Source organism: Arachis duranensis, chromosome 10 (assembly GCF_000817695.3).
Source record: "Arachis duranensis cultivar V14167 chromosome 10, aradu.V14167.gnm2.J7QH, whole genome shotgun sequence".
NCBI classification, from domain to species: Eukaryota; Viridiplantae; Streptophyta; class Magnoliopsida; order Fabales; family Fabaceae; genus Arachis; species Arachis duranensis.
The window spans coordinates 15,214,572-15,234,935 of record NC_029781.3 but is presented as its reverse complement, the minus strand read 5'-3'; the positions used below and the strand labels follow the sequence as shown (position 1 = coordinate 15,234,935).

The 20,364-nt window shown below is 35.4% G+C and overlaps 2 protein-coding genes across 2 annotated transcripts; one reads left to right on the top strand and one right to left on the bottom strand.

Annotated features, from left to right (window-relative positions):
- Positions 1–474: 474 nt before the first annotated feature.
- LOC107469239 (short-chain dehydrogenase RED1) lies at positions 475–3,114 on the top strand. Its single transcript, XM_016088616.3, has 3 exons — positions 475–1,001; positions 1,819–1,978; positions 2,654–3,114. The coding sequence occupies exons 1-3, from the start codon at positions 653–655 to the stop codon at positions 2,988–2,990; spliced, it is 846 nt and encodes a 281-aa protein (XP_015944102.1). The 5' UTR covers positions 475–652; the 3' UTR covers positions 2,991–3,114.
- Positions 3,115–14,625: 11,511 nt separating this feature from the next.
- LOC107469238 (uncharacterized) lies at positions 14,626–18,035 on the bottom strand. Its single transcript, XM_016088615.3, has 7 exons — positions 17,654–18,035; positions 16,913–17,160; positions 16,524–16,685; positions 16,239–16,395; positions 16,017–16,159; positions 15,876–15,911; positions 14,626–15,379 (listed from the first exon to the last, which is right to left on the bottom strand). The coding sequence occupies exons 1-7, from the start codon at positions 17,727–17,729 to the stop codon at positions 14,732–14,734; spliced, it is 1,470 nt and encodes a 489-aa protein (XP_015944101.1). The 5' UTR covers positions 17,730–18,035; the 3' UTR covers positions 14,626–14,731.
- Between the last annotated feature and the right edge of the window lie 2,329 nt (positions 18,036–20,364).

Below are 20,364 nucleotides of genomic sequence, written 5' to 3'. Positions count from 1 at the left end.
TTGTCACCATCTATGTAGAATATTGTTGGAGATGCTTTTTCATCAATTGATGAGAAAAATTAAATCTTGAAGTTGCTAATTTTTTTCTTGATGAACTGAAATTAAAAAGAATGACTTTTTCTAATAATAAAAATATCAATCATAAATAAAAAAATAATATAATTTTAGATAATTTTTTTTATATATATAATGTACAAAATTCTTACTAACTCTATTAAGATATAAAAATTTGTGATTTTATTTTTTTAATATCTATATACTTTTAGAAGAAAAAGTGTATTACATGATTATTTTTAAAAATATTTATTAGTTTAATATTAATAAATATATTATATTATTAATATATGCTTGTTTTCATATCCGATAACTTTTTAAAATTTACGTGTGTGCTCTTCATAGTCATAGGTACCGCCCAGTCTACCACTTACGTAAAGTTACTTAAGCACTTAAATGTTAGGAAAAATGTGTGCAGCTTCATCGTTTGTAACGACGTCACCCGATGCTGGTCCCATTCGCACCGGACTCCATGTCAGCCCCAAAACATGGATAAATAAAAAATTAAAAACAATAAAAAAACAAAACCCCACGATCAGCGAAATTTGAACACGCAATATCATCATACTCAGTACTCACAAGTCACAACTGCTACTGAATGATGGATCCCCGCGAAGACATCAACAAACCGATAGTACTCATCACGGGGTGCTCCGAGGGAGGCATAGGCCACGCGCTTGCACGCGCCTTCGCAGCCAACAAGTGCGCTGTCGTCGCCACCAGCAGGTCGCGCTCCACCATGGCGGACCTTGAGCACGACACCCGCTTCTTCCTTCAGGAGCTCGACGTCAAGTCCGACGACAGCGTCCGCCGTGCTCTCGACGCCGTCATTGCCCACTTCGGCCGTGTCGACGTTCTTGTCAACAATGCCGGCGTTCAGTGTGTGGGCCCTCTTCCCGAGGTTCCTCTCTCTGCGATTCAGAGCACCTACGAAACCAACGTCTTCGGTATTCCCTAACCCTAACTAACTTTGTGTCTTCGATTCCATTGTATTTTCTGAAATTCTTACTGCGGAAGTCAGTGTTTGTTCGATTGATTTTAGTGGATATAGGATCTAGTGTTATTAACTGGTATTAAATTATACAACTCAATTTAGTTCAATTCAATTCTTTGTTTGGAATGCATTTAATAATACTTGTTCAATACTTTGTTTCTGACTATTTTGTCTTTTGTTTTGGAAGCGTGGGGAAGAGAAGAGATATGTTAGTTTAGTGTAGTTCAGGTATATTATTTTTTTTATGTCAGTTAATTCCATCACAAAACTTTTGAGCCTTTGATGAAGGGAATTTAAATCTATCAGGATTTCAACTTTATAAGACTAATTAGTTCCAAATCAAGGAATTCAATTTCAGGTTTCCAATCTAAAGCTTAACCAAACCAACCAACCTGGTCAATTAGTTAGCTTACTTATTTGCTTTAGCAGGTGTCAGGTTTGAATCTCGTCTTGTGCATATAGTAACCATTGGCTTGCTGCAAAACCTTAAATGTAGCTCTAATCCGCGAAGGATTAGTCTTTAGTCTGCTAGGCTAGAGGATACTATGGGGAAAAAAAATATCTAAAGCTTAACCAAAGAGGAATGAAATGGTTCATTGTTTTGAATGGTTTTGGTGTTGGAGTTAGGGAAGTGTTTGCTTGTTTGTTTGTTAATACTTTTTAGTACCGAAAACCTTGGGGGACCGATGCTTGGGTTGCTGGAAACGATTTGAAGATAAGCACAGTCTGTGTAGGACTTATCAAATTTCTATGTCACTGGGGACATGCAGGTGCCTTGAGGATGATTCAGGCTGTTGTTCCTCATATGGCAAAGAGGAAACAGGGTAAGATTGTGAATGTTGGAAGCGTTACGGCTATGGCATCTGGACCTTGGTCTGGCGCATATACTTCGTCCAAAGCTGCCCTTCATTCTTTGACAGATACCCTAAGGTTTCATTCATTTTCCTCTTGTAGTGCTTGCTTTCTTGGTCTTTGTCACTAGCATCCTTCTTACAAGAATCCGACTAATCTAACTCAAAGGACTACTTGATTAATTTAAAGTTCTTTAGGATGACTTTCTGAAACACTTTGTTCTACCAGGTGTTTCAGCTTTAGTTAAAATATTTCCACTTCTATTGGAAAGAATTTCAAATAGAAAGGTGTTATTCTCAGACTTGATTAATTCAACCTGTTGTCCAAATAAACTAGAGACACAAATGTATGGAAACAGATCCAATTTTTTTTTTTAAAACAAAAATAAATATATAATATGTTGCTTTATATATTGTGTTCATGCCTTTCCTTGAGGCCCCTTTATACCTTAGATTAGTGATATACTTTAAATTTTAATAAAACTGGAAGTAGTACACCACAGTTAGATGCTCTTAAAACTAAGTGCAATGAAACTAAGGAAAAGTTAACATATAGTCGATTGGACTATGCACTATGGGATTTAGTGCTCAACTGAGCCAATTTTTGCAATTTTCTATTTGGTTGATTTCCTTTATGCTCTGTCTTATTAGTTGAGTTTGTCATTTATGCATTGTCTTATTATTATACTTGCCGTTACATGTAGGCAAATCGTTGCGGTTTTTCTTATTTCCCATTGTATTGGTTTTCTGATAGATTGGAACTTAGCCATTTTGGAATTGATGTTGTCAATGTTGTCCCTGGAGCTATCAAGTCAAATATTGGAAATTCTGCCATAGCTAGCTACGACCACATGCCTGAGTGGGACTTATTCAAGCCTTTTGAAGCCGCAATTCGAGATAGAGCTTATTTTTCTCAGAAAACAAAGTCAACCCCCAATGATGAGTTTGCGAAACACACCGTGGCCGCTATCCTGAAGAAGAAGCCACCAGCGTGGTTCTCCTACGGCCATTACTCTACCGCAATGGCCATCATGTACCATTTGCCGCTGTGTGTTAGGGACTTTATTTTGAAGAAAGCGATGAAATGCTGAACTCAAAGTTTGATCTATAGTTCTATACATCTTCTACGTTTATATTAGATAACTTGTATTCAATCCCAAACTTTTTTAAATTGTAGAGAATAAATGAATAATACTTCAATTTATATTTTCTTGAGTTGGTGTTTGGCTGATTTTAACTTTCTTTGAACATGGTTCGACTAAAGTTTAATTTTTCTCAAATTTAAACGTGATTTTCATACTAACTAGAGTTGTGCATTAGATAACAGATTTTCGACTCGAGTTTTAAAGGAACGATATACTTCTTTCTTTGTTTTTTGTACCAATAAAAGGATGATGTATCTATTTATTAGCAGTAGAATTATGAAGTGATGCTTTATAACTTGAAGCACAGTAGTATTCAAAATCAATAAATCAGACATAATTGTTTGTGATTTCTGTTTCATCAAACTTTTCTCTTTGCACTCTTCCATAGTTCCATCACAAATTAATGGAGAGATGTAGCTACGAATACAAGGTTGAAAAATAATGTATGACATGATAGGATTATGATATTTGAACATTCAAAAAATAGTGTGTTTATGAACATCTAATATAATTGGAAAAAAATGTTTGTGTTATCGATCGAAGGAAACCAGTCAAAATAAATTTTGAAATAAAGTATTCTTTTACTAATTAGACATTCAAAACGCCTTATTTTTACAGTCCTGCTACATATTTAAGTTTTTTTTGTCAATAAAGTCCAACCAAATTAACCTAACTCAACAAAACCTACTTATATAACGTGCACATGAAATCATGCCGTTCTTCTTCGTGTTTTTTCTTCTTCTTTGCGTTCCTCCTAATGTTCATATCTCACGTTCCTCCTCCTCCTCCTCCTTCTTCTTCTCCTTTTTCTTTGCGTTCTTCTTTTTTCTTCGCATTTATTCTTCTTCTCGTGTTTCATCCTTGTCGTCGTTTTTTTATTCCTGCTATTATTGTTGCATTCTTTTCTTTTTCTCCTCCTCTTCCTATTGATTTTGTAACATTATGTATTGTTTTCTTTTTTGTTTGATTTTTGTATTCTTATTAAAAGAGTAAAATAAAAAGAAAATGATAATGATGAAGGAAGAGGAAGAAGAGTTTTAAGTTATGCAGGATCTATTAAAAAAATAACATGTTGAGTTTAGAATACAATTAATTTAATAATTATGACAAACATTAAGTAATTGGGTTAAACATCCAATTGAGTTTTAATTGTTTTATTTGAGTAATGTAGGCCCAAATGAATTTGTAGTAGCCCAAAGCAATGAAACTTATAGGACTCAAGCATGCTAAATGAAGTGTTGATCCACAAACCTAGCCCAATCACTACTAAGCATCATTGAATCAAATCTCAGCCAAAGTTCACTTGTGCACTTCGGGTAAACAAGAGTGAGAGAAAGAAAGAAAAAGAAAGCTTCTTCTCCAAGTTCATACACCAGAGAAGAAAGAACGAGAGAGGTTAACCAAGAAAGCATTGTCAAATCACACTAATCAATGGTATGTTAAAATAAGTCAGAGATTAAAGATAAATACTTTTTTTTGCATGCAAGTTGATTTCTTCACTTCTTCTCTTACTCTCTACAACACCATTTTGAAAAAATTGAAGAAAATGGTGGCTGAACATCCCTGTTGTATATCAATGGCCAAAAATATTTTTTTGGGGCCAAGCACAAATCTAATGGTTTGGATGTTGTTAAGCTCATTGGAAAAGTTGGTGGTGCTACTGCTATGTTTGCTACGATGTTAAGACCAGTTCCAAAATTCCTAATTTTTAGGGTTGATTGAAAAAGAGAATGAATGATCGCTGATAGTTCAAAGTCCAAGAAGTTGACTCTGAAGGAACTCAAGCTGTGACTCAGATGAAGATACAAAAAGAAAAATGATTCTCATCAAAGCTCAAGGAGAGAGAACCCGAGACAAAAAGCAAAGAATGAAACCTCACTACTGATTTTGAAGTCTTGGAAGTATTGCACCTACACTAAAGGGAGCATTCTGCCAAGATGATGAACAAAGTCTTGAGCTCTGTTGTTGGGTTCAGTTCATAGTGTTAAAACTGTTATTCATTATCTCCTTCATGTTTTATAGTGTTGTATTTTAGTTTTAATGTATATTTTTCTACATTTTCTTTGAGAGGTAAAAGGCAAGAAAGAGAGGCATTGAGAAAAAGCCATAGAGTGAAAAAGGATAAGTGATACACTTGAGAGAAAAGTCAAGAGTGATTTCAGATTTCTTTCGGTTGTATTTTTTGTCTTGTGTCATATACTTGAGAGGTATTTTTTACTAAGTTGGGTAAGAACTTAGTGTGGTGAGTCTAGGTATTAGCATATCCAAGTCAAGTTTGAGTTGAAACTTGTATGCCCAGATAGGATTGAGTTGAGTCATAGGGAATTGGTGTATGTAATATTTGGATTATAGTAAAAATTCCACCAACGTTGTAGTGGAGACTGGATGTAGGTTGCATTGCACAAGGCAACTGAACTAGGATATATGGCTGTGTCATCTTCTTCTTCTTCCTCTCTGTTTTAGTTTTGTTTTCTGGTTTTTATGAGATAAAATGAATTTGTCTCCTGATTTATTCGCTTGCGCAGATCAATAGAAATCAGGTTTAAAGTTCTCTGATAAAAGGCTTAATAATTCAAAATTAAAGAAGGCTATAGATTTAAAACCCCTTCCCTTCTCTAAACCTTCTAGAACCTTCATAAAACAAAAAATTTTTAGCCATTACACAGAAACTTCTCAATTTTGACACTGAAATTTTTTAATTGTGACACAATTTTTTAATAGAGTTATCATTAAGTAATTTCGGTGCATTCTAGATTTAATTTTGGTGTATTCTGGATCTAAATAAGGTGCACTTTTGGTCTGAGCTTATTTTCAGAATGCACATCAATTAACTCTGAAATTAAACCCAGAATTCACATCAATTAATTTAGAAATGCACCAAAATTACTTAATGATTGTAATACACAAACTCAGTCGAAAATAAGCACACAAACAAAGACTGAATTTCCTTCTTCTTCACGTTCCTTCTTTTTCTTCGCGTGTTTTCTCTCTATCATCGTTTTTTTTATTGTTGTTGTTGCTGCATTTTTTCTTTTCCTCCTTTTCTTCCTAGTAATTTTACAGCATTGCTTTTTTTTCTTTTTTTGTTTTATTTCTCTTAAGAGAATGAAATAAGAAGAATTATAAGAAAATGAAATAAGAAGAATATGAAGAAGAAGAAGAAGAAGAAGCAGAAGAGGAGGAGGAGGAAAAGGAAGAGTTTTGAATTATGCAGAACTTATCAAAATAAAAATATACTGAATTTTCTTAACAATAACACATAAATTTCTTAATTTTTATACCGAAATTTTGCTACAAATCACAAAAATATTTTCTTTAATGCTACTTTTTTTTCTTCTTTTTTTCCCTTATTTCTTTTTTTTAGTTGAATGGATGTAAGTTCATCCTCTTCCTAATAATTTTATAGCATTATGTGTTTCTTCTTCTTCTTTGTTTGATATTTTTTTTGTTTTTATTCTTGTTAAGAGAATAAAACAAGAAGAAACTTGAGAAGGTAAAACAAGAAGAAAAAGAAGTAGAGGATGAAGAGGAAGAAGAGAAAGAGTTTTAAATTATGCAAAACTTATCAGAATACAAATATACCGAAATTTCTTAACAATAACACATAATTTTCTTAGTTTTTACACTGAAATTTTGCTACAAAAGCACAAAAATGTCTTTTTTAATATATTTTTTCTTCTTTTTTTTTTCTTTTTTTCTGTTATTCATATAAGAAGATGACGATGATGATAATAATGATGATGGAGGAGGAGCAGGAGGAGGAGGAGAAAAAAGAAGGAGGAGATCAAAAAAATTCAAATGAGAAAAGAAAGAGAAGAAGGAAATGGAGGTGGTGGTAGTGACAATGACGATAAAGGAAGGAGGAGTAAAAATTCCAATGAGAAAAGAAGGAGGAAGAGGGGGAGACGTTGTGGTGTGGTGGTAATAATGATAACGAAAGAGAAAAATAAAGAAGAAGAAATAGAAGAAGAAACGCAACAACAGGGTGAAGAACGTGCATGCGTGTATCAGTGTATGCAAATAACTTTGTTGGACTTGGTTAAGTAAATTACTTGGTTGTAGAGATTTATCCTTATTTTTATTCAAAAGGGTAAAGTATTATTTTGGTCTCTAATTTTTAGATCAACTTCTAATTTAGTTCCTAACACTCCAACATCTTATTTCATTCCTATAAAGTTTTAAATTTCTTATTTCAGTCTCAAAAAATTTTAAACGTGTACAATGTCACTTTTTTATTTTTCATATTGGGAAGAAGATGGTGTATCACACGCATATGGGATTTCATGGTGCTTCACGCAGGTGTGATGGCTGCGATGAAGAAATCGGACGGTCCGATTTGAAGACAGTAATCGGACGGTCCGATTAGGGGCTGGGAAGGTACACAAATCGGACCGTTCAATTTGTGCCCCCAGCCATGTGTCATGCATGCCTGTGATGAACACACAGAGATGTATACTCTCTCTTTGATTAAATGCCCCATTCCCTTTCACTTTCGAAGCAGCAACCACAAATTCTACTCTCCTCCAACCCCACCAGCTTCATTCATTCATTCTCCTCCATTGATGAACCTTTGAATAAAAAAAATTGGACCACTCATTTTTAGCAATGTCCAGAAGAAGAAGAATAAAAGATGTCAATCATCCGGAGCTCCACATCGCTAATTATCTTGATCATCCTAACTATGTAAGTTTTTATTTCAAAAAATTTTATTTTAATTAAAATAATAATTATAATATTAGAGATTATTTGTTTATTATAATGATAATGTTAAAAATTAGTGTAGTAATAATTTTTAAATATTCTAATTTAATTAAAATAATTTTAGGGATTAGTAATAATAAATTATAATGGTAATGTTAGAGATTAGAGATTAGTGTAATAATATTGTTGTTCGGTAGGTCGGGTACCGGACGGTTCGGAGGGATCCTCGGATTGATAGGTGGGGTGTGGCCTGGAACCGGGTCGCGAGGGTGGAGTTGGAGTAGCCGACATTCCGAGCTCCTGAGGTAAAGGGGGGTGTCACCTGCAAAGATACTCCGACGCTCTAGTTAGTTTAGTGTGCAGGCGAAAAAGGGTTAACGTGGTAGGTGTCGTACCTTGGGAGAGGGGTAGGACCCTCCCCATATATATCGTGTCAGAAGCGGGTCCCACAGAAGCAGAACCCACCTTCCTCGAAGCTTCCTCATACAGCTGTAGTAGAGAGCTATCCTGGACGCGTGTCCGGGTCGGTACTTGATCGCCTCGCACCCGACCGTTCGGGTCGGGTGGTTCGTGGGTCGGGTCGGCCCATGATATATGTGGGCCAGGCCGTAACAGTGCCTTCAACGTGCCAGTAATGATCGTGAGGGTCGTTGGTGGCGTGTTATCTCTTCTTTTGTACGTTGTCGTCAGGTTGGCTGCCCGTGGAGAGGACGTGCCTCTTGCGCGCTTGTCTGTTTGTTGCTGGGATAACCGTCTGTCGCCTCATTCATCGCGCAGAGCATTAAATGCTCATAATGGGTCATTTCAAAACCCCACACGCAAAGACTATTTTGCCCGTAGGCCTTTCGCGCTTCTTTAGTCTGGCAGTTTTAAATAGTTTTGCCTCTGACAGTTTTCATCTCACTTCTTTACTCCATCCATCTTCATCTTCTTCTCTCCCAAGTTTTACAGAGTATCATTTCTGCATCCCCGTATATTTGCTCCTTTTCTTTCTCTTTCAGGTCTACGCAACTAATCCAGGTAAACATTCATCCATTCTCTTTCTGCTTTGTGGTCATTTTACCTCCATCACTAGTTCTTCTGCATGCATGCTGCTTGTTTGATTTGTATGATAGATGACCTTAGTGTTAAGTAGGTGTGTTAGGGGGGTTACCATTCCAGGGTATTAGCTTTTTAGGCTTTTACTCGAATTTTGCTTCAACCATGCTTGATTTTAGTTACTGGATAGGCTAAATGTAGTTTATGGGCTTTTTCTGAGCTCCCGACCTCGTAGACTAACCAAGTGGTACTCCTATTGTAGGTATGCCTCGCATCATCTCACGAGCTTCCACCTCTGCCACGGGTTACGACCCGTACGCTTGGGTGTCTTCCGACGTGAAAGATTTCCCGAATCAGATGGGTGAGGAAGAGCTTACCGAGTTCCGTCAAGCCGAGTACTTGTGTGGCGGAACTGACGAGGAGGCTAACTATGACGTTTTCGTTCCTGCCCCCACCGAGCGGTTATACGAGCTCAACTTCCACTCCCCCGGATTTTCGATTGGATTTGGTTTTATAAGTCAATGTTCACCCAAGTGGGAGTTCGTATTCCTTTTTCGGCCTTTCAGATGGCGCTCCTTAACCGGATCTCCGTGGCGCCGTCGCAGCTGCATCCGAACAGTGGGCTTCCATCCGCTGTTTCAAGATGGTGTGTGAATACCTAGATCTGCCGGTGTCTGTGGATGTTTTTCTTTATTTTTTCAACCTTACGAATCCTTCCAAGGAAGGGAAAGCGAGGAAAGGGTTCATGTCCTTCCGATCCGCCCAGGGTCGAAAGATTTTTGGCTTGTTTGAAGACTCTTACCATGGATTTAAGGATAAATATTTTAAGGTGCGTCCAGTCAAAGGTCGCCATCCCTTCTGGTTGTCGTTAGAAGGGGAACGCCTCATCCCGACGTATAGGAGTTTTGGGGCGGGGTCTAACTCCATCATCAAGGTGACTTACAAGGGATTGTCCGTTGTGGACAGAAAGGTTGCCGACGTGTTGTTGGCCATTTTTGGGAGGAATCATGTGAATCTCCACCTCCTTATGGGTGATCGGGAGGTCGCCAGAAATTATATTTGTGGGTAGCTTTAACTTGTATTTCTTGCATTTTACTGTTGCTTCGATTGGTCACGCCGACCTTACGACTAACTTGTTTACTTATTTGTTGCAGTGGAGATGTCTGCTTCAGTGACAGGGCTTGAGGGTTTGTTCAACACTTTCTTGGCGGACAACGATGAGGAGAAAGATGGTGAGAAGCCGGAGAACCCTCCTGAGGACAAGAAGGATCGGGCGGCCGGGGTCCCCTGGACCTTGCACGATGTCCATTTAGGCGCTCCCCACAGACGGCACCAATGTTCGGTAGGTCGGGTATCGGACGGTTCGGAGGGATCCTCGAGTTGATAGGTGGGGTGTGGCTTGGAATCGGGTCGCGAGGGTGGAGTTGGAGTAGCCGACGTTCCGAGCTCCTGAGGTAAAGAGAAATGTCACCTGCAAAGACACTCCGCGCTCTAGTCAATTTAGTGTGCAGACAAAAAAGGGTTAAAGTGATAGGTGTCATACCTTGGGGGAGGGGTAGGACCCTCCCCATATATACCGTGTCAGAAGCGGGTTCCACAGAAGCAGAACCCACATTCTTCGAAACTTCCTCATACAGCTGTATTAGAGAGCTGTCCTAGACGCGTGTCCAGGTCAGTACTTGATCGCCTCGCGCCCAACCATTCGGGTCGGGTGGTTCATGGGTCAGATCGGCCCATGATATATGTGGGCCAGGCCGTTACAGTTGTTTAGAAAGATTATGGTATATTATGATAATAAATTAATTGTTGTATTAATAAGATAATTGCAATAATAATAATAATAATAATAATAATAATAATAATAATAATAATAATAATAATTGTTATTAAAATGGAGATATGATAAATAAAATAATTAATATTAATTGCAATAATAATAATATTAATTGTAATAATAATAATAATTCTTATTACTACACGTCTGATGGTTTAATTATTATTAGAATATAGTACTAATACTAAGATTGTTATACGTGTGGTAATAAATAAATTAATTAGTATTAATATTATGATAATGTTTGAGATTAGTAATAATATAATAAATTATAGTGATTATCTTATGTTAGAGATTAGTATAATAATATTAATTTATATTATGATTATGGATGTATGATAACAAGTTACTTGTTATCTACTGATTTATAGTAATATTAATTAGTATTTCTTGCATACTCGTTTTATTGTTCACGTTTTTTGTTTGAAATTGAACAAATTCATTAAACACAGATATGAGATATCTGTATAGAATACATGTCACTCTTCTAGATATTTGAGAATTTATCTTCTCACAAATGACATCTTTTAATTCTTTAAATGACAATGTGAATGGAATAAAAATATCTAATAAATTTTCACACACAAATTTTACTTCTTCTGATGTTTGTAATAAAATTTAGCCATCATAATACACCTTTAATCTTACTCTATCATCCATGATAATAGAGAAGAAGAGAAGGACTGAGACGGACTGCAGCAATTTGGAGAACGGGAGAGGAGGAAGAAGATGAAGTTGGATGCTTAGTTTGGATTTGGGAATATATATACATCAGAAATCGGACTGTTCGACCGCTTTTATGGCCATTCGAAATTTTTTGAACGTTAAAATCAGACTGTCCGATTAGGGAATAGCCTGCCAAAAAAATTGGACTCCCACAAATCGCTGGATCCGATTTAGGTTCCTTTCAGATTTTTGGTCCAGAAGCCTTGAAATCGGTGAGTCCGATTTCCTTGGCCCAAATAAAATTCATCATCTATGCATGAAATCGTTGGGTCCGATTTCTTTGCACCCAGCCATCTTTGAACCATAAATCGGATAGTCCGATTTGTGTCCCCTCTCCCCTGCAAGAAATCGGACCGTCCGATTTTTCTCCATCACCTAACAGCCATCACAACAATGTAAATTTCCCCTACGATCCATAACCCGGTGTAACACCAAAGTGTGTGTCATATGCAAAAAAAAATAGCCGTACAATATTATCGCACAATTAAATTTAACATGAACAATTAGCATATTAAAGACTCAGTAACATTTGATTTTGGTAAATAAGTAAAATTTATTCTCCAATGAAAAAAAAATTTTCTTTGATTATGGAGCTTGATGATTGATTAATATGATTTGAAAAAAAAAAATTTTTTTGCAAGGAGGTCAACAAGTGCTATTAAAAAATTTTGGTTATATTTTTTTAATATATGGAAGAAGATATAAATTAACAATAATATTGTTAATGTCTATGTCAATTGTTCTATTAATTATTCATATCAAATTTAACAATAGCATAATATTAAATCCATTTAAAATTTTTTAGAATAAAAATAAGATGTTCGAAACATTAAGAATCAAATTAAAATTTGACTTAAATATTAAAAATTAAAATAATACTTCATTTTTATTCAAAAAGAATTTTCAATGAATATGTGAGATAATTAACATCATTAGTATTTGAATTCACAAATAAGGGCAAATTTAATAATGTCTACGTTAGAAGATAATAGGATTTACTTGAATAAATAGGTTGACAACGATGTCAATATAGTGACAATAGGTTGATAATAGATAGATTAATAATAATTGTTTAACTAATTATGCTTTTAATGCATAATGTTAAATATTTTTTTCATATTTAATATTGGCACACTATTGAATCTATTTAAAACATTTAGACAAAAATAAAATATATATATATATATTTAAAATAAAATTTACTCTAAACATTCGATCATCAATCTAAATTTTAAGGATAACAAAGTGTGTTGATCAAGAGTAAGTTTAGGCGTCGGAAACTTTTTTTTTTTGTTTCTCATGATATTTAAAGATTTGTCATTAGCCAATAAATTATTAACTTATTATATGTAATATGTACATATCGAAATTCAAACTCTCTAATATTATTTACTCATGAATTATCTACTAAATAAATTTAAGTTGGTTTTTTTGTTTTTGTTCAGTACAAATCTAACTCATTGGTGATTACCACCTCACATGCCAGTTACCTCATCCAAATTTTCACTGGGATGCATATTCTAAATCATATTTAATCAAAGCTCTAAAAATCAAATCAGTTATACAACCATTTTAGTTATTGATTTATATATAACCAGTTCAATTAAAATAACTGAATTATAATAAAATAATAATATTTAAAATTATAAATACACATATAAAAATATAAATATTTTATAGTATAAATCTTAGAAATATAAAAATTGAAAATAAATACCAGATAGATCTTTTATTGAATTATTATAGATCTTGTTAAAATACACTATTATTTCCGTATTATACAAATATTTTTCTATGATACCATGAGGTTACTACGCCAAAGCCAAAGAATATATTCCTAGGAAATACTAGCATATTTATTTTTCACTTTGACGTGTTATGGATTTGGTTAAAACTTCAGAGTTTTCTAAAGACATTGGTTAATAGAGTTAAAAGACAGTGTTCTTTAAATAAATAAAAAATATAGAAATTTTTAAAATTAACATATATTTACTATAAAGATTTTCTACTTGTAGTATTCTTAATTAGTGTTTCTGGATACTTATTAGCAAAATACTAAAATATTTATAGTCATTTATTTTTTTTAGTAGTAGTTAAAAGTTATATTAAAAACCAAGAATAAATGACTAGGAATACTTTTAAGGTATAGGCTAATTCTGTGATACACTTGATTATGCATGGTGTACAATACACCAGTGAACAGTTGATCCAATGTGGAGTACACTAGATTTAGATTTAAAGAGAAAAAGTTGATAAACTAGTAAAGTGAAAAATTAATCACTCTTGAATTAAGATAGTAGGACATACATTTTATGAAAATTACAAAATCAATGAAGATTAACCCTTCATTTTATTACTTTATTAACTTTTTCACTTTAGAAAATCTAAATTCGGGAATTCGATTCTCTCAATTTTTTTTTTCACTTGAAATGATAAAATGTGATCTCTCACAATTCATTTTATAGGTAAGACAAAAAAAACATAAAAAAAAAACATTAAAAACTTAGAAATTACACTTTATTCCATCAATTAAAAAAAAATCCATTCCCCCAACTTCATAATTCTTATTCTAATATGTAATATCAATCCTATTATTTTTTTATCTTCAAACTGAGTTGAAAATTAACAAACACCTTATTTAAATGTACAATTAGCACTTATCTATTTATTTCCCGGTCAATATTTATTTACACTAAATGTTCTTTTTTATTTATTGCTAATATACGTTTTTCACTTGCAATGGTATGTTGAAATCAACACTAGCTCATTATAATCTGTTTACTTAGGTTAGGCTTAGTGAATTTCGTTTAGTAATGTTATGAAACCGACATAAAATTCCTGCATTCACAATTTTTTTAAATTACTTTTTTACCCCCTTTTTTCTGTCCCTTCTTTCTTCCCGTCACATAATTTCAACACCACTACTATCACCTCCTACTGCCATGGCTACCGCTGCCAGCTAGCCACCACTTCTGAGTTCTGACCACTCTATATCCTAACACTAAATCCTAAATTCTATACTCTAAAGTGGTTTTACGTTGTTTGATTTTCAAATAATTTTTTACTTTTGAATGTTTTAATTGTTTTAATTATTTTTTATTATTTTGGAGGGTTCTTTTTAATGTTCAATTCTAAGTGGTGAATGTTAAGTGTTAACTACAACGTTGGTCGAAGATGTTGGCTCTTCATACTTCCTCTCTAAGAAATTCATGCGGGTCTGATTCCTCTCCATCCCATTTCCAGGTATATATGTAATCTTTGCTTCCATTTTCCAGCTCAATCTCAAGTCCCATGCGTTCTTCATGGTAACATAAATAAAATTCCAAATATCCAGAATTCGCTCGTTTCCAAAACGGTCATGTTAACTACGGTTTCGCCATTATAGGTCTTATATAGATTGCTGAGGATTAGTATAGTACACCATTCCCGGCGGCTGTAGTGGCCGGAAACTAGGAGGTGCAGGGGCTCGCTGTGGTACAGGTATTGATTGTTGTTGCATGATTGGCAGCGTCTGATGTGGTAAAGGCATCATCGCCGCTACATGAGCTGGGGGTGGTGGCTGCGGCAGCGGCACTGGCACTGGCGAGATGCTGACATAATATGGAGAGTGGGCAGCTCCCGTTGACTGCACATATTGCTGCGTAGACGGATTACAAAGCATGGGATACTGACCTTGGGATGCAGAGGCTACATCCTGCAGGATTGGTTGGGTTACCAAAACTGATGGGTATGAATGGTTTTGTGCAGCAATCAACTGTTGTGTGGTTGACTCGGACGAAGTCGGGCCAGCACTTTTCGCCTCTTCGGCGGCAAATGTTGAGAGAACAGAAGTCATGATCAACTGAGATGATGATGATGCTGTGAGCTTATCTGCAACCTCGGCAGCGATTGCTGCTGCTGACTTTTTTGTTGCTGCTTCTGAATTTCCATTTGCAACAGCAGGTGAGGTTGTTGCAGTGGTCGCTTTTTGCGAAGAATCTTCATTATCAAGTCGTGCCCGCATGATGCTAGCCTCTTCTACTTTTGCTTGTGCAACCTATATATAATTAGTCAAAAAGCAAGAATTGTAAGCATTATCATTTACCAAAACTTTATCCAAGTTCAGGTAATGCGAAGCAAAAATGCTATATGCACATAATATGCGTTATTTATCTATAAATACATGTTTTATCTAACTCATTTTCAATGTGCATTTTGTATTTCAACATGTATTTATATGGGTGGCTAATTTTTTGTGTACACCTAGCATGGTTGAATTCGAAGCAAGCTCAAAATGCCATATAGAAAAAACTTATAATGCCATATAGACTTGTGTAATGATCCTTCTGTCAAGTAATTCTCCATCCAAAAATGTTATTTTCTTTCTAAATAGAGTTTATTGCACTGAACTCCTTTATGGTTTGTGAACTTTCAGCAAAAATCATCTCCAGTATCAGCAATTATTGTGACCCATCCTATATAATTTGCCATGAAGGAAACAAAAAAAAAATCCGGTACCCATTGAGGAGAAAAGAAACATGAACAGTATATACCAGCATCTGAGTGCGAATATTCTCCAGGTCCGCTTCCTGGTACAAGTATCCACAAGCAACAGCAACAAGATGCAATTAGGAACAAAACTGCATGAATCATAAACAAAACTATCAAGTACATTGAACAGCATCAAAATTTACCTGCTCATGCAAAGCTTCTTTTAAATGAGAGACAAGTACAACTCTATTTGCTTCAACTAATTTAAGCTTCTCTATGCACTGTTTCAAGGTATTCTCTTCCTTTTCTAACTCCTTTGACAAAGTTTTTCGCTTAGGATCCATTGCTGAAACAATTTATAAAAATCAATAATAAAATCCCAACTTGCATGCTACAGGTGCTACTCTGTTCTGCTGTATGCTTACCAATAGAGCACGCAATGTCAACATCGTTTTCCATCTTTTTCATGTGTTGAATAGCAGACTTGGATTTACTCATCTCTGCATCTTCAATGGATTGTTCAGTGAGCACCGAATGAAATGCAGATACTATTTTTTCTGCTGGACCTCCTATGGACAATTTCTGGCTTCAATACAATATCACGACGATGAGATATTTTAGGAATATTGCAACCCAGTTTGAGGGACGTATCACCAATGGAATGATTTAAATTTAAAATTGGAAGAGGCAGGAGTGGAGCTTAGTCTTACCAATTTGATGGAGCGAGAATCCCTTTTAACAATTTTTAAAGAACCAGAGCGTGATCTCTTTTTGCTGAATTGCAATGGTGTAGGTGCTTCTTCTGCAAGCATTAGATCTTTAAGGTTCTTTGCCCGAGATCCAAACACTCTCCTTTGCTCCCATATATCAACCTAAAGTTAGATTAGAACCAAGTTAATATGTCAAAATGCGTAAAGTGAAATCAATAACCTAATGGTATTGGTATGTAAACATAAAATCAGAAGTATATACCGTATAATAAGTATGCGTAACAGAATTGCATATTCTAATCTTCCTAACCTATCATCTTCCTCATTTACTGATTGGCATGGTTGAATTCACTCGAAATACTTGGATCAAACACTTAAAAGGAGCTTACCAGTCTAGATGCCACTTTCTTTTCATGATCATCACCCTTCTCATCAACATATTTAAGGGCAGAGGGGAGAACCTTCCAAAACTCGGTCACGAATTCATTTCCTTTCCGCTTGCTATTCTGCAAGATGTCATTTGCAAGGTATAGAAGGGGAACTTTTTGAACCATCTCAGATTTGTCAAATTGTTTCTTCCATGTTTCAACAACCACTTCTGCTTTGCTCCGGTGAAATATACACCAATGTGATAAAGCTATATAAAAGGTTAATGAAAACAAACTACGCTGAATTAACAAGTAAGCATGCTCAATAAAATCAACTGAAGCTAACTATGCAGTAAAACAAACTATTTTGGAGAGTAAAATCCAAATTCATATAGAAAAGATAATTAATTAAAGTCACACTCCAGTTACATTCACGAAGCACAAAAAATTAGCCTCCGAAAAAGAAAATGAAACATAAATGACAGATTTACTGAAATCGAATATGCCAGTGCAACAATAATTGGTCCGATATTTTATGACAAAGAATGTGTTTTTCCTATCTCTGTAATTGCTCATATCCTAATAGAATAGTAACAAGTCAACCAGAAATGTGCTCAAATATTCAGCTAAACCCTACAGTAAATCACTATTTATGCAGAAACTGAGCAAACATTACTGGGTAAAGTAAAGTAAAGTGAAGTGAAGTAAAAGCAACAAAAATTTAGAAAATAATAATAATATTAAAAAGAAAAAAAAGGATACTTTCGATGCACTGCTGGGTGCTGTTAAGCTTGGAGAGCTTGTCGGCAAGTATCTGGTCGCTGAAAACGCTATTCATTCTCTCCGATTGTTTCCCCTCACCACCAATGCCACAAAATTTTAATTAATTAACGAAATTATATCGTATAAGTAAAAACGAGTTGAATTTGGGTGGGCAACACTAGAGCCCTAACAGAATTGGGACCAAACGAGCTCCAGTATCAATACTACTGCTGCTGCTGCTGCTACTACTACTACTACCAATTCTTCATACATATATATTAAGAGAGAAAGACAAATTGAAAGCAAGCGGCATATGAAAATAATAAAAACAAAAAAGAAAGTTCAACTGAAAATCAATCAAATAGAAGAAGAAGAAGAAAGATGCGTTGCTTTGGAGCTTTTAACTCGCCAGGTGTTTCATGGGTTAGGCCACCTGGCAGCGACAAACAGTTGGTGAAAAACCAAAAAACACAAGAAAAATAAGGCTAATTTTTTTTGGTATGGAAGTAGAAGTGGTGATATATCTTAACATTATAATTTTTGGTATTTTTTAAAATTGTGAAAGTACACAAATCTGACGGTCCGATTTTTGTACCTCAAATTTTTTAATTTTTTTTACCACAAAACGGACGGTCCGATTTTTGTACCTCTACAAATCGGACGGTCCGATTTGTGTACCTCTAGAAATCGTACGGTCCGATTTCTGTACCTCTAATAAATCGGACGGTCCAATTTCTACTTTTCTTGTTAAACGATCCTACATTTGAGTATAACACCCCAATAATCCACATTTAAAAAAAAATATTACTATCACTCCAATATTAAAAATAAAAAATTCGAAAAATAATAGTGTAAACAATTTGATTTATAAATATCATGAATTTATTTTTTAAAAATAAATTACTATTTTTATTCGCACGAAAATTTAAAATACTGACAAATTTATTTATAAAAAAATAAAATTAATTTTATATCCATCATATTTTAAAAAAATATTTAAAGTTATCAAATTATCTATAACTTAACCTAAATCTGAATTCTAATTTTAATCTATACAACTATTATTTCAGTTCCTAATTCCACCACTCCCAAATTTTTCATCATGTTCATTTTTTTTCCCAACTACTAATCCCTAAACTACTAATCCCTAACCTTATTACCTCCCAAATCTTTCATCACCTTTAAATCGACCACCACTATTGCCAAAAATATAACTCATCAAAATCTTTTATAGTTGTTGAAAGGTTCTTTTCCTCCCAATCAGGGCCTAATTTTTCATAGACAATAGGAACTATGGCCCCTAAATATTTTATAGGGTTTTTTACTTAAATAAAATGTATGGGAGTCAAAATTACCTGATTCTCCTGAAACGGATTCTTCAACGTGAATCCCCTCTTGGTATTATTATATAAATCGTCCTAGGCTGCATAGGGTTACATAAAACGTGAATCATCTTAGCCTAAGACGATTTATGCATTAACATGTTAGGCAAATCAAACGTAAATCGTGGCAGGGTCTCCAGGGTTAGAAGAAGAGCATAAATCGTCCCAGGGTGGTAGGTTTTACGTGTTAATGGGCTAACTCTCACTGGCTGCCACGATTTATGCATTATTAGGACCCTATTCAGGCTGGCACGATTTATGTTTGTTTTCGTAACACTAACTGGGCTGGGACGATTTATGCCCAAGTTAGTAACCCTAAGGACCTAAGGACGATTTATACAGTCAGAAATTCTATAAATAAACGAGCTTCAAACAGATGAGCCACACGGGACATTTGTTGAGGGTGTGAGTGATGGCGGAGAGTATTTTCTTGTTAGTGCATCACCGGGAAAAATTTGATGAGAACATAAGTGAGGGTGTAACTTTTTCTAGCAAAAAGCATATAGGTGTGTTTATAACTCCGTCTACGACGTTGATGGATTTGCACAGTAGTATATTAGAGAAGGCTGGAAAGTGTGGTAAAAAAACGCGTGAAGTAATTATTTTTTTGTATTCCGATATCATTGAAGCAAGGTTATGTTAAGTTTGGGAAGTACGCGATGTTGGGTGATGACGACATGCGAGTTATATTTCACAGTCAATCAAGATTTTCCGACTTAGGGTCGCTGGAGTTGTTTGCCAGAATGGTTGACGTGGAGGGCGGTAGCGGGGGATCTGCTCCCCTTCTGCCCACTGGCGTCATAGAAGGGACTTCCACCGCCATTCCAACAGGGCAACCGGCGACTCCACTTGTTTTGTCCCCGTCTTTTGCTGCTGATTTGCCTGTCCTGGGTGATGACTTGGGTGATGGGCCTAGCTTCGGGCAGCTTGTAGATGCTATGGGATCTGCACCTGTAGTGGATTTTGCACCCGCATTCATGGAGGTAAGAGAGAGAGATCCGTTTACGGAGGCCATAGGTGATGATGGGTCAGATTCAGAGCCACCAATTATTGGTGACGAGAGCGACGGGGAAGAGGACACTGCAGTTGCCGGGGGAGTTCAAACCCATGGTAGCAGTGGTACACAGCAATACCCTCGACACTTTACCACATTGGACCTTGAAGCTATGAACCAGGCCGCAAATGTAGATCAGCATCACGCTGTGATTCACGGAGAAAGGCCTAGTGTGATTGGCACGGACGAGTTTGAGGTCGGGCAACGGTTTGAAACAAAAGAGGAAGCTGTACTGACAATCAAGAGTTATAATATTCGGCAGGGTGTAGAGTATA

Excerpts from the sequence above, each read along its gene's own strand:
- LOC107469239 (XM_016088616.3), top strand. The coding sequence starts at position 653 with ATGATGGATCCCCGCGAAGACATCAACAAACCGATAGTACTCATCACG. Across the intron at positions 1,002-1,818 it reads CTACGAAACCAACGTCTTCG|GTGCCTTGAGGATGATTCAG; the intron begins GTATTCCCTAAC and ends GGGGACATGCAG. Across the intron at positions 1,979-2,653 it reads TCTTTGACAGATACCCTAAG|ATTGGAACTTAGCCATTTTG; the intron begins GTTTCATTCATT and ends GTTTTCTGATAG.
- LOC107469238 (XM_016088615.3), bottom strand. The coding sequence starts at position 17,729 with ATGAATAGCGTTTTCAGCGACCAGATACTTGCCGACAAGCTCTCCAAG. Across the intron at positions 17,161-17,653 it reads CACCCAGCAGTGCATCGAAA|CTTTATCACATTGGTGTATA; the intron begins GTATCCTTTTTT and ends CCTTTTATATAG. Across the intron at positions 16,160-16,238 it reads TGACATTGCGTGCTCTATTG|CAATGGATCCTAAGCGAAAA; the intron begins GTAAGCATACAG and ends AAATTGTTTCAG.